The 13,180-nt window shown below is 37.3% G+C and overlaps 1 protein-coding gene across 6 annotated transcripts in view; it reads left to right on the top strand.

Moving 5' to 3' along the window:
• ANLN (anillin actin binding protein) overlaps positions 1-12,751 on the top strand; it is a 54,400-nt gene extending 41,649 nt beyond the window's left edge. For all 6 annotated transcript variants that reach the window (XM_043872509.1, XM_043872505.1, XM_043872508.1 and 3 more), the window contains 3 exons: positions 4,406-4,513; positions 8,647-8,819; positions 11,424-12,751. In XM_043872509.1, coding sequence (XP_043728444.1) covers positions 4,406-4,513; positions 8,647-8,819; positions 11,424-11,547 — 405 coding nt within the window. In that variant the 3' untranslated portion in view covers positions 11,548-12,751. The remainder of the gene's footprint in view (positions 1-4,405; positions 4,514-8,646; positions 8,820-11,423) is intronic.
• The last annotated feature ends 429 nt before the right edge of the window (positions 12,752-13,180 follow it).

Here is a 13,180-nt window from a genome sequence, read left to right as displayed (position 1 = left end):
GATCTATATATATATTTTTTCCATCTTTTGAAGTATAGACTTGGTTTCCCATAGGAATGAAAGTCTGTGTGACTAAGCAATTAACTGGTTCAGTAAAGATTTGTTGCATGACCTACCACTATATGCCTATCACTGTGTTGGTGTTGGAATGTAATGTGCCGCAAAAAGTAATCCCTCCACACAGAAACTTATAGTTTAATAGGAAGAAATACAATGTAGTACTGCAATGGGAGAAAGAATAGAGAGCGTGGGTGCAAATTGGTGGGGCACCACATCTTAGGTATGTGTGGGAGGGCTTACCGGAAGCTACTGGAAGTAACTTGTAAACTGGCAGCTGAACAAGTCAGCCAGGGGCAGAGAGGAGGGAGATGTGCTCCAGATGAAGGAAAAGCACGTACCATGGGCTGGAGGCCTCTTCCCTCTCTCACCCCCACCAGAGGAAAACATGACACATCTAGATAGCGGCAGGTATTTAGATAGTGACACATTTAGAGTCAGAATGTGTGTGCGGAGGAAGGGCAGTGAGGCAAGTGATTGAGGCGGGGAAAAGTGTATTTAGAGACATGAGACCAAGTGTTTGAAAGCCTTTTAATGACTTTATCATGAAACCAGTGGGGTGCTCTTAGAGGATTTTAAGCAGAGGACTAACATCAAATTGGGAGTTTAGGAAGGTCGTTCTGACTGCTGTATGGAAGTGGACGGGGAGTGAGGATCCGGAAGAAGACTCGTGAGGAGACTGAATTATTCCTTGAGAGAGGGGATGGTGGCTGACAGTCTGGCTTCATCGTGGAGGGCTGAAGGATGAAGAAGGAAGGGTTTGGCTGTAGGGGTGGAGAAGCAAAATTAATAATGTCACCCAGATCCCTGCCTTGCACAATTTGTTGGGTGACTATACTGAGATCAGGGACCCTGGGAGAGGAGCAAGTGTTTGTGTTTGGGATGGAAAGTGTTTTTCCCCCAAATTTAATTGTGGAAAATTGCAAACATACAGCAATGTTGATAAAATTTGAATACCCGTATACCCAGCATCTAGGTTTTGCCATTAACATTTTTTACTGTCCTTGCTTTATCATGTACCTACTACCGAGCTATCCTTCTAACGAGTCCTGAAAATATATTTGTGGGGGAAGAATTTCAAAATATATCGTGGACATTAGCATGTTCCCCTGAATCCTCAGTATCCATCCCCTGAGTTTTTACACAGGCTTACAGAGATCAAATTGCCAACATCCGCTAGATCATCGAAAAAGCAAGAGAGTTCCAGAAAAACATCTATTTCTGCTTTATTGACTATGCCAAAGGCTTCAACTGTGTGGATCACAATAAACTGTGGAAAATTCTGAAAGAGATGGGAATAACAGACCACCTGACCTGCCTCTTGAAAAACCTGTATGCAGGTCAGGAAGCAACAGTTAGAACTGGACATGGAACAACAGACGGGTTCCAAATAGGAAAAGGAGTACATCAAGGCTACATATTGTCACCCTGCTTATTTCACTTACATGCAGAGTACATCATGAGAAACACTGGGCTGAAAGAAGCACAAGCTGGAATCAAGATTGCCAGGAGAAATATCAATAATCTCAGATATGCAGATGACACCACCCTTATGGAAGAAAGGGAAGAGGAACTAAAAAGCCTCTTGATGAAAGTGAAAGAGGAGATGAAAAAGTTGGCTTAAAGCTTAACATTCAGACAACTAAGATCATGGCATCTGGTCCCATCACTTCATGGGAAATAAATGGGGAGACCGTGGAAACAGTGTCAGACTTTAATTTTTTGGGCTCCAAAATCACTGCAGATGGTGACTGCAGCCATGAAATTGAAAGACGCTTACTCCTTGGAAGGAAAGTTATGACCAACCTAGACAGCATATTAAAAAGCAGAGACATTACTTTGCCAACAAAGGTCCGTCTGGTCAAGGCTATGGTTTTTCCAGTGGTCAGGTATGGATGTGAGAGTTGGACTGTGAAGAAAGCTGAGCACCAAAAAATTGATGCTTTTGAACTATGGTGTTGTAGAACTCTTGAAAGACCCTTGGACTGCAAGGAGATCCAACCAGTCCATCCTCAAGGAGATCAATCCTGGGTGTTCATTGGACGGACTGCTGCTGAAGCTGAAACTCTAGTACTTTGGCCACCTCATGTGAAGAGTTGACTCATTGGAAAAGACCCTGATGCTGGGAGGGACTGGGGGCAGGAGGAGAAGGGGATGACAGAGGATGAGATGGTTGGATGGCATCACCAACTCGATGGACATGGGTTTGAGTAAACTCTGGGAGTTGGTGATGGACAGGGAGGCCTGGCATGCTGCGATTCATGGGGTCCCAAAGAGTTGGACACGACTGAGCGACTGAACTGACTGACTGACATCTATGTAACCCAGATTTCTTTTAAGATACAGAATACTGTCCCAGAAAGTTTCCTCATGTCCCTTGTCAGTCAATCCCCACCCAAGAGAGAAAGTTTTAATGGTTTAAGTTTTAAATGACTTGAAGTTTGGATGCCTAGAGACATATTTCAGAGGTTTGAGTTTGAAACTCAAGATAGACAATTTAGATGAGATGAAGGTTTGGAAATCTGCAGCAGAGAGGTAGTATTCAAAGTGCAGGCAGACTTGAATAACCAGGAGAATACTAACATTTAAGCCAGAAACCTAAGAGGAGAAGACTGCAGGGAGGGCAAGGGATAATTTAGTATCATGGTTGCCAGGGGAAGAGAGTCTGAAAGAAGGAGTGATCCAGTTAGGTAAGGAGTTATTGGAGGCTGTTGGGCTTATTTATGAGGTGGTCATCCTAGTCTGGCCAAGAGCAGGAGCTAGATTGCAGATGTATTATAAAGGGCATGGAAGATGAAGAATGAGAGTGCAGAAACTCCTTGAAACAAAGTTTGGCTGCAGTGGGGTAAAAAGAATGTGGTACTTGCAGAGGTATGTAGGGTGAAAGAAGGATTTTGTTCACATTTTATTAGGACTGAAGAGACTTGAGTGTCTTTAAATGCAAATGGGTAGCTTCTAATAGGGCCAAAGAGGGCGAAGATAGAGGCGATGGGGAACTTGCACTAGGGTTAAGGAATAACACGTGGAACAAAGTTATGAGAGTGAGAGCAAATAAGATCCAAGCCACAGTTCATGATCTTGTACAGAATTACACTTTTTCCATTATCAGAGGAGAAAAGTATGTGTGTAGAATATACAGAAGATTGTGGGTGTGGTACAAGAAGTAGAGAAAATCTAATAGCTTTGGTTTTCTTTGTGAAGCAAGAGTTTGAACTGTATGACGGGTATCACAAACCAATTGGCAGTTGCTGACAGGGTGCGGAAAGAAGAGCTAGACTGTACAGGAAATCCAAGCGGCCAAATGACTGTAAATCAGGCTTCATGGGTTTTACATGTGTACATCCAGCAGATGGCACTAGATATTCTTGGAAGAGTGCTTCTGTAAATATCAGACTTGAACACAGTGTACACTTACTGACCTTTTCCTTTAATGTAAATATAACATTTCCACATCTTGCTGTAGATACCTTTAGCACCTGATAGACTCTTATGCCAACTGGTTCATTTGCCTATAAGGTCTGACCTGTTTAACTTTTGAGCTGGGCTCTTAAGTGGTTTAGAGTTACATCTTTTCAGGTTAACTCTGTCTTGAATCCTAGAGCCCATTCTTATTGCATCTACACTTATAGAAATGTGGTAAAAAAAAAAAAAATTACTCAGGACTCCCACAAATAACTTCTGTCCCCTGTCTAAATAGTGCCTTATAATTACTTCTAACCTCTATTTAAAAATAGAAGTAGTAATTGAAATTAAAGTGACTTGGTGCAGTTTTCTTTCCTGATGTGTCAGGGGCAGCTGGATCAGAGGAGACTACCAACCAGTGAAACTTGCTAAGTGAGTCTAAAATGGTGCTAGTCTAGCTCTACCAATACTGATGAGCAGCAAGAAAAGTACATTCTGCATTAGCTGGAAGGTTCCAGTTCTTCTTTGTGATTGTATATTGTCATTTAATTTCCTTGGCCTTCAGTTACCCTAGCTATAAAAATGAAAAATCCGTCCTCTTGTTATTTTTCTCTGATTATAGTAGGGAGTAATGATAACTTGGTATTATTTTTATCTATCAAATTTTTCCTTTTCTATTACCTTTATAATGTGAAAGGTGAACATAAACACAAAAGGGAGCCGGTGAGTCATTTGTACTAACTTTGCTCTTGAGATTGAAATAACAAGATTTCTGGTCTTGATACAGAGTAGAATAAAAAAATAAACTTAAGTACTTTAAAGAAAAAGAAAATCATGCAAGTTGATTTTGAAGTATGAAATATGTCAACATACTGAAGTTTAATGTATAGAAAACATTTAATTGATCCTCAGGTTTCTAAAGTCAGTATTTCATTGACTTTTTCAGACCATATTTGAAGATGTTAGTGGTTTTGGTGCCTGGCATCGAAGATGGTGTGTTCTTTCTGGAAACTGTATCTCTTATTGGACTTATCCAGATGATGAAAAACGAAAGGTAATATTAATATTGATGGTCAGTGGTGAAAGCTCTGACTGACTTTCAGGTAATATTTTATGCAAGTGTTCCCTGTGGCCATAAGCCACCCAAATTCCGCACTCAGGTTTATTTACTAAGCCATTAAAATGTAGTGTGTGTGTGTGTGTGTGTGTGTGTGTGTGTGTATTTGTGTAAGAATTTTATATCTTATCCATTCCCTGTGATTTGACCACTGTTTAAATACCTTAAGGCCTATATTTTTCTTTTTTTTTTCTGGAATGTTTTGTAATTTTTTAAATTGATTTTTAGTCAGAAATATGTTAAATTTACTTTTGTATTTTATTAACAGTTGATTTACCTAAATCTGGGATAAAACAGAAAGAGAAAACCACCATAGGAATATTGTGGTTTTAGTTTGTTTCTAAAATTTGATAATAGAATTTTACATAATACATTGCATCTTATTTTTTTAAAATTTGATGTTATTGCCCAAGTGTGATAATTTGTTATACAAAGACTGGAAAAAAGAAATAAACAGAATTATAAAGTAAACTCATCTATAAAAGATAACTACTGTTCACATTTTGGTTGTATATCCTTCTAAATTTTTTAAATGTATAATACATAATAATTATATATCCATTTATGAATCTTTTAAACAGAAAATATCATGTCTTTTTAAACTGATTTTTACTTGATAATGTCCTGATATCTTTCCACATAGGTAAAAATACATCTATGATATTGCATTAGATAACTGTATGTATTACATTGTAGCCATGTAAAATTTTATTTTAAAATTTATTGTGAAATATTTGGAACATTCAAAAAAACATAATTTTCACCAGCCTCTGTATTATCAGTCCAGTTGAAGCTCTTTATATAATTTTCTGTCCCTCATAGAGATAACCACATCCTAAAATTATTTTGTTCCCATGTATTTCTTTACATTTTTTATATGTGATACATATAAAGTTTATTATTGCAATTGCATATTTTGAAACATTTTACAAATGGTATCATACTGTATATACTGTTTTGCAACTTGCATGTTTGAATCACATGATTTGTGAGATTAGTGTAGGCTGGTGTGTGTAGCATGTATGTAGCTCTAGTTTGCAGAGCTCTAGCCGTCTTTCTCTGTACTGAGATACTCCATTAGAAGAATGCGTCACAATCAATTTATATACTTCTGTTATTTATGAGCACTTAGTTATTTCAAACTGTCGTTGTTATAAACAGCTGACTTAATTATATGGATCAGAGCTCTTTCTTTTTTATTTAAATTGGAGTACAGTTGCTTTGCAGTGTTGTGTTAGTCCCTGCTGTACAATAAAGTGGATCAGCTACGTGTATACTTTTCACCCTCCCTCCTGGACCTCCCTTCCACCCCTACGCCCCCACCCCACCCGTCTGGGTCATCACAGAGCACCAAGCTGGATCAGAGCTCTTTCTCGACTCTGTGTCTAGTGGCAGAATCTCTGGTTGGTAGGGTTTTGCAAGTCTTCAGTTTAGCTAGATTTTTTCTGGTGAATCTTGAAATTGGTTGTATAACGTTCTGTTCCCATCAGGAGTTCTCAGTGTTCCACATCCCAGCAGCATTTGTTATTTCAGCCTTTTAAACTCTGAGTATGATAGGTGTGAAATGTTATTTTACTGTGTTTTTATTTTAATTTTCCTAGACTGAGCATTGAGCAAGCATCTTTTCTTATGTGTTTTGGCCGCTTGTTTTTCTAGTCTTTTGCTTGGCATATGCTTTAATTTATCCTTATAGTATCTTTTCATAAACAGAATTTTTAATGCTAAGATAAATCTGCCAGTTTATTATTTTATTGTTTGCTTTTTTGAGTCTTAGTTAAGAAAACCATCTCTATAGTCATAAAGAATATACTTCCTTATGACTTCTAAAAGTTATAAAGATTTAGGTTTCACATTTAATTTACCTGGAATTGATCCCACCCACCCCCCAGTCTGGAAACCCCATTGTGCCAGCATCATGGGATGATCCATTCTTTCCCCACTCATCCACATGCTGTTTCTGGCATGTATCAAGATATCATTTTATATGTGGGTCTAATTTAGGCTTTCTATTCTGTTTTCTTTGGTCTATCTCTCATTCTCAATTACCATAGCTTTAAAATAAATCTTTATGCTTGGTAAGTTAACTCTAACTTGTGTTTTTATTCAGTAGTGTATTTATTCTTGGTCATTCTTTTTACACACACACACACACACACACACACACACACACATAGAAATAGATGTACCTATATATTTAACTTTTTATAATTGAAAATGTACCCAAAAAAAGAGAAATTAGTAAGAGAGAAATTCCTTATTAATTTTCTTGTTTCATTTATCTCTCCACAACACGCACTTTTTTGTTCTCGTTGGTTTGCTAAGGTATTTTAAAGCAAATATCACATTTCATATTATATCATATAATCTGTGAATCAAGGTTGCCAGTTCCTAGCATTGGTAAATATGCTAGGAACCCAAGAAAGCCAGGTTTCAGGCTAGCCTACCATTCTGCACTCTCTTCCTCATTGATTTTGGCCTATGAAGGTTTCTTTTGCTGTCTTACAAGTTTAGTTATCTAGCATTTGGGGGGTTATGGGAGGACTCTCAGACTACTTAGTTTCCCATACTTGCTGAAAACATAATGTTATTGTTTGTTTAAATAGTACCCTATTACTGTCATTAAATTTGTTTCAGTCTTTTTGGCATTATGAAAAAACAGCAACTACACCTATATAAGAACTCCCCAGTGGCTCAGTGGTAAAGAATTTGTCTGCCAGTGCAGGAGACAGGAAGATCCCTTGAAGAAAGAAATGGCAACTCCAGTATTCTTGCCTAGGAAATCCCAGGGACAGAGGAGCCTGGCAGGCTATAGTCCGTGGGGTCGCAAAAGAGTCAGACCCCACATGACTTACGGACTAAACAACGGCAATACATATATAAACATCTTTGTGTACCTATATATTTACCTGGGATAAATTTCTTTTAGGTGAAGTTGTATGGTCTGGATATGCTCATTTAGAATGTTTTTTGATTGCTGTTATTAAATTGTCTACCAGTAATAGACCATTTTATGCTTTCACTAGCAGTGTGTGAGAATTTTTTACCCCCAACCAATCAACATTGGTTATTACTATTCTTTTCAGACTTGGTTAATCTAATGTTTTAAAATGGTATATTTCATTCTAATTTCTTTTTAAAATTACTAATACATTTGACACTTTTATTGGCAGTTTCTAAATGGTTTGGGCCCAGGACTTCCCTGGTTAAGAATCCTCCTGCCAATGTAGGGGACATGGGCACAATCCCTGGTCCGGGATGATTGCGTATGCTGCGGGGAACTGAGCCCATGTGCCTTAGTTACTGAGCCCACATGTAGCAACTACTGAAGCCCCTGCACCTAGAGCTTGTGCTCTGCAGCAAGAGAAACCACTGCAATGAGAAGTTCATGCACCACAATGAGAGAGTAGTCCCTGCTTGCTGCAAGTAGAGAAAGCCGGTGCACAGCAACCAAAACCCAGTACAGCCAAAAATAAATTTAAATAAATAAATACATTGTTTGGGCCCACACTTGTCCCTTTTCCCATTTTTCAGCACCATTTAGTCTCACAAAAATTTTTTTTTTTCAATTCTCATACTGTAGGAATGACATGGCTGCTAAAACTCCAAGGCAGTAGTTTGGCCTGCTTTTTTAGAGATATGTAAAAAATATTTATAGATGAAATACTATGTCTAGGTTTCTATATATAGAAAGAGAAGAAGTAAGAGAGTTAGAGACAAAAGGGGTTGAATGTGTGTTTTTATTTGTTAGAACTGATTAATGGGTACATGGAAGCTCATTACGCTGTTCTTTTTATTTTGTATCTATTTTAAGTTTTCCATAACAAATGGTTTGTTTTTTAAGCTGGCTAAGATCTCCAGCTGACATTTTTGGTTTTTATTTTTATATCCAGCAAGAAATAATCATAAATATTAAATGTTTCTCTAAATACAGTGTAATTAAGTTTTAACTTTTAAATTAATGACTTTCTTATTTTAAGTTGGTATCAAGTTGAATATTGCTCAATGCTTACTGATTTAAATGGTTTTATTTATTTTCTACTAATCATATTTTTAAAAAATTTGTTTTAAAGAATCCCATAGGAAGATTAAATTTGGCCAATTGTACCAGTCGGCAGATAGAACCAGTCAACAGAGAATTTTGTGCAAGACGCAACACTTTAGAATTAATTACTGTTCGACCACAAAGAGAAGATGACCGAGAGACTCTGGTCAGCCAATGCAGGGACACACTCTGTGTAACCAAGTATGTATTGGGCTATAAATGTTTCTATCAACTAAGTAATTGATTGCTCACTATGTCCTTACCACTGTGAGAAATATCAGAGATGGTCTTTGTCTTTGAAGAGGGTACGATTTAAGAATGAGAAGACAAAACACATACATATCAGTAAGAGAGGAATGTAATAACAAAATTAATATAGTTAAGAAAAACATATCATTCAAGTTATATCTTAGTTTATCATGTTTTCCACCATACTCACAGTTCAGCCATTTTTGGGGCAGTTAGCTAATATTCTTTGTGTTAAGTTTGAAGATTTCATGTGTAATTGATAAGTATTATTTAAAGAGATTTGACACATCCCTTCCTGTCCATTCCCAAAGTACCAAAGTACCTTCCCAAAGTACTTCACTCTACTCTGAAAATTTCTGGTTGGTGATGGACAGAATAAACTACTGGGAGTGTCAGTTTTTGTTAACCCTAAACTTAAGTATAAGATGCAGAAACTTACTGCTAAGAGCCTAAGATTCTTTTCCTTGAATGCCCAAGAGAAGCTTGCAGACCAATTTCAATGTACAAAATTGTGATTAGGGACAAAAGTTAGAATTTGACAAAATCTCTTAATCAGATTGCAGCTGATTATTGCAGACAGGGAGATGGGTAGAACTGGCTCTGTGAGTTTCTGATGTGGAAATGTCAGATAGCTTAGCCAAGAGATACTCTATTAAAATAGAACAAAGTTGCCCCAATGCCACCATTTTGTCTTAAAACAGAGAGAAAGGGGACCCATTCTATGGGAATTCTTGATGTCTAGATTGCTTTTAGATTAATTTAGTTCATTCAGCTCATCCACTCCTTTCCTTTGGGGGTCTTCTGTGCAGCAGTGACCTCATTCAGGACCGGAGAGGCAAATTGGATTTATAGTCACTTTCTTTGGTAGCCACCCTGTCTGTGGCCACAGTCAGTGAGGGAACCAAACAAAATTCAGCCCCCAAGTACTTCCTGACCACCATGGCCCTTTTAAACATTACTCACATTTTTCATAGAATTTTCTTTTACTTGTTACATAAACCTTCCCAGATTTCTCCTTCGACCTTCTCCTGTGGTGGAAATAGTTATATCACATATTGCTCTAATTACGCTGTACTTCATTTGCATGTAATTTTTCTCATTATAACATTATCATAATTTGAGTGGACCAAGCATTTGAGAGAGGCCCTTTCTCAATTCAGTCTTGACTGAGTCTTTGGCTTTGCTTGGTGGCTTCTTAAAACTTATTTCACTTTTTGATCATACCTTTTGCAGAGTATATACATTTTACAGTTATACGTTCTCCTTTGCCTTATTTATCTGTTTCTCCCCAGGGCCTTTCTGACCTGTGCCTTTTATCTAAATTTAATGTATCACACTTTTATTTCTACAAACCAACCTTGCTATATTTCCCTCCTTCAATGCAAAGTATTTATCATCTGATCAGTAGTGCCTACTTTGAAATATAGATTAAACATTTGAACTAGAAATGCTTCATCACATGGGAAAGCAGTATTGTATAGTTGAACACTGAGAGGTCAACAGACCTAGGTTTACATCCTGACTCAGTGACTGACTGATGTAGGTTTAAATCCCGACTCAGTGACTTACTGAATGTGACTATGGCATGGTACTTAACTTCGCTGGCTCTCTGAAATCTCCTGTGTCATAAGAGAAGAATAAACTCCACAGAGTGACAATAAAGGTTAATGAGTAGGTCTACTTAGCGTGTTGTCATACACTTGGAATGCGCTCAGCAAATTGTCTCTGTCTATATTGTAAATGCGTTCCCTCCATTTATTAATAGATGATCAACTCACTGCTTATTCATGCTGCTACCATTACTAGTACCAATGTGGAGAAATTATAAAGATGTAGAAGTATAATGCAACATCCTTCTAACACCTGGCTGTAGTCTAGAAGAATGGTCTGACTTGTGAGTTAGGGAATTTCCCTCTCCCCCACCTTCACCTGCGTCATCAACTATTCAACTTTTAACTGAATATGGATGTAAAGAAGAGATTCCTGGTGTGAACAGAGAGATTAGGATAAACAAAATCTTAGGATCTTTAGATCACTTATAATAAATACTGTGCTCTACTAACACAGTGTGGCAAAGAGAAAAAAGGAGACAGTATAAAATAGTATTATCTATAAGGCCAGGTGAAGGTCCATGAGTCTGTGGAGCTCCTGGGGAGCCTGAGTCAGGGATCTAGGGGGTTGGTCCCCATATTCAGGTCTGTGGTGTGCTTGCTCTTCTAAGAGGTGACCCACCCACCCTCAGTGACTGTCTTGGCACCAGCAAATTGTCCAATCAGATCACCTGTGCAAGATTAGTTACTGTCTTTGATGTGAAGTTCCATCATTTTCCAAATGTGATTGGTGTGAGTTATGGCTCAGCTAACCAATCCACTAGATGATTTTCTTTTATTGTAATTGGAGAAGCACTTTACTATGGATTCCTAATTTGGCATTCATTAAAAGAGGGCAGAGTTACTCCTTTTACTGTTTAGGCTCCCCCCACTTCACCCCACAGTAAGAGTACTTGGAGGTATGGAACAGGGGAAAGGATCCTGATCTTTTTGTTTGTTCCTGTAGGAACTGGCTATCTGCAGATACCAAGGAAGAACGGGATCTCTGGATGCAAAAACTCAATCAAGTTCTCGTTGATATTCGCCTCTGGCAACCTGATGCTTGCTATAAACCTATTGGAAAGCCTTAAACTGTGGGACATTTCCATGTGTATAGAGGTTTTCTGACCTTGTCATAAATGTATCTTAAGAGCATCAGATTTGCTGGTTGCATTTTATGCTTTAAATACAAAAGGGTATGTGCCAATATTCATTCACTACATATTATGCAGTATTTATATCTTTTGTATGTAAAACTTCACCGGATTTCACTTCTGTTATTCATATATGATTAGAAGAAAAAAATTTATTATAGTCGATTTTGCTAAATTTTAATTTAAAAGCCTCATTTTCCTAGATATCTAATTATTCAATTATTCATGATAAAACATTTGTTTTAAATGTCTCCTTAGAGCTGTGGGTCTCAAAGTAGAAAGATCTTCCACGATTGGAGACAGAAACCTCCAACTTGACCATTCTTTCTCTAGTGTCAGTACTTTTTTCTGAAGATTGCGGTCATTTACTGATCATGATATATCTTATTTCTAGAGCACTGAAAAAAATTATAAGGGACTTTGCAGAAACATTTTTAGTAATGGAGGTAAAAACCTTTTTAAAATAGCAAATGCATATTAGTTTGAAGCTTATGGCTGCCGTCAAATAAGACATGTGGACATGGGGGATATTGTGTGAGATTTGGGGGTTAAATGTTTTATTTAGAAGACTTAATCACATGGTTTATGTTTACTCAGTTACTATAGATGCTGTGTGATGCACATTTCTATGGAATACAGGCTTTTAAAAATAACTATTTTTGCTATATAGCTTACAGGCTTCTCAAGTATACCTGGCAAATTACTTCTTTCTGCTCCTATAATAAGAATAAATATAAATTTGAAGACTCTTTATGTAAGAAAAGTAAACCTCACCAAGCTGCTATGGACTAATACTTTGCTTGCCTAAATTCTTGTCTTTTTTTTTTCACATCCATGTATGACAGTGTCTAGACACCCATTATGAAAATCACTTGAAAAACTGTTAAGTCATATATTACCTTTAAAAGTCTAATGCCTTTTTTATTCAATTATAAAAGATTGTAAATGTAAACCACAGGCTCAACTTTTAGTACACTTTCAATTTCTTCTTTAAATTGTTAGTTATTGATGGCCTCATTTATAAACACTAAATTCTGTCACCTCCAGTCATTTTATTTTGTATTCATTCAAATGTGTTTTTTCTTGTGTATATTATAAAAATATATTTTATGATCTCCTACCTAAATAAATACTTGCAAATTACTTAAGAAATTAGCTGTTTAAGAAATACTATTAAGTTACGCTGTACAACTGCTCTGCAGACTAGGCTGTGGGCTCCCTCAGTATAGTACTGACTTCATGAGGATATTTCACCATCTTTTTTTTTTTTTAATTTTTTTTTCCATTTATTTTTATTAGTTGGAGGCTAATTACTTTACAATATTGTAGTAGTTTTTGCCATGCATTGACAGGAATCAGCCATGGATTTACATGTGTTCCCCATCCTGAACCCCCTGTCACCTCCTTCCCCATCCCATCCCTCTGGGTCATCCTAGTGCACCAGCCCTGAGCACTTGTCTCATGCATCCAACCTGGGCTGGTGATCTCTTTCACATTTGATAATATACATGTTTCAATGCTATTCTCTCAGATCATCCCACCCTCGCCTTCTCCCATAGAGTCCCATCTT

Source organism: Cervus elaphus, chromosome 18 (genome assembly GCF_910594005.1).
Source record: "Cervus elaphus chromosome 18, mCerEla1.1, whole genome shotgun sequence".
In the NCBI taxonomy this organism is placed as follows: domain Eukaryota; kingdom Metazoa; phylum Chordata; class Mammalia; order Artiodactyla; family Cervidae; genus Cervus; species Cervus elaphus.
Note: the sequence above shows the minus strand (reverse complement) of the source record. Positions and strands in the feature narration are given on the sequence as shown.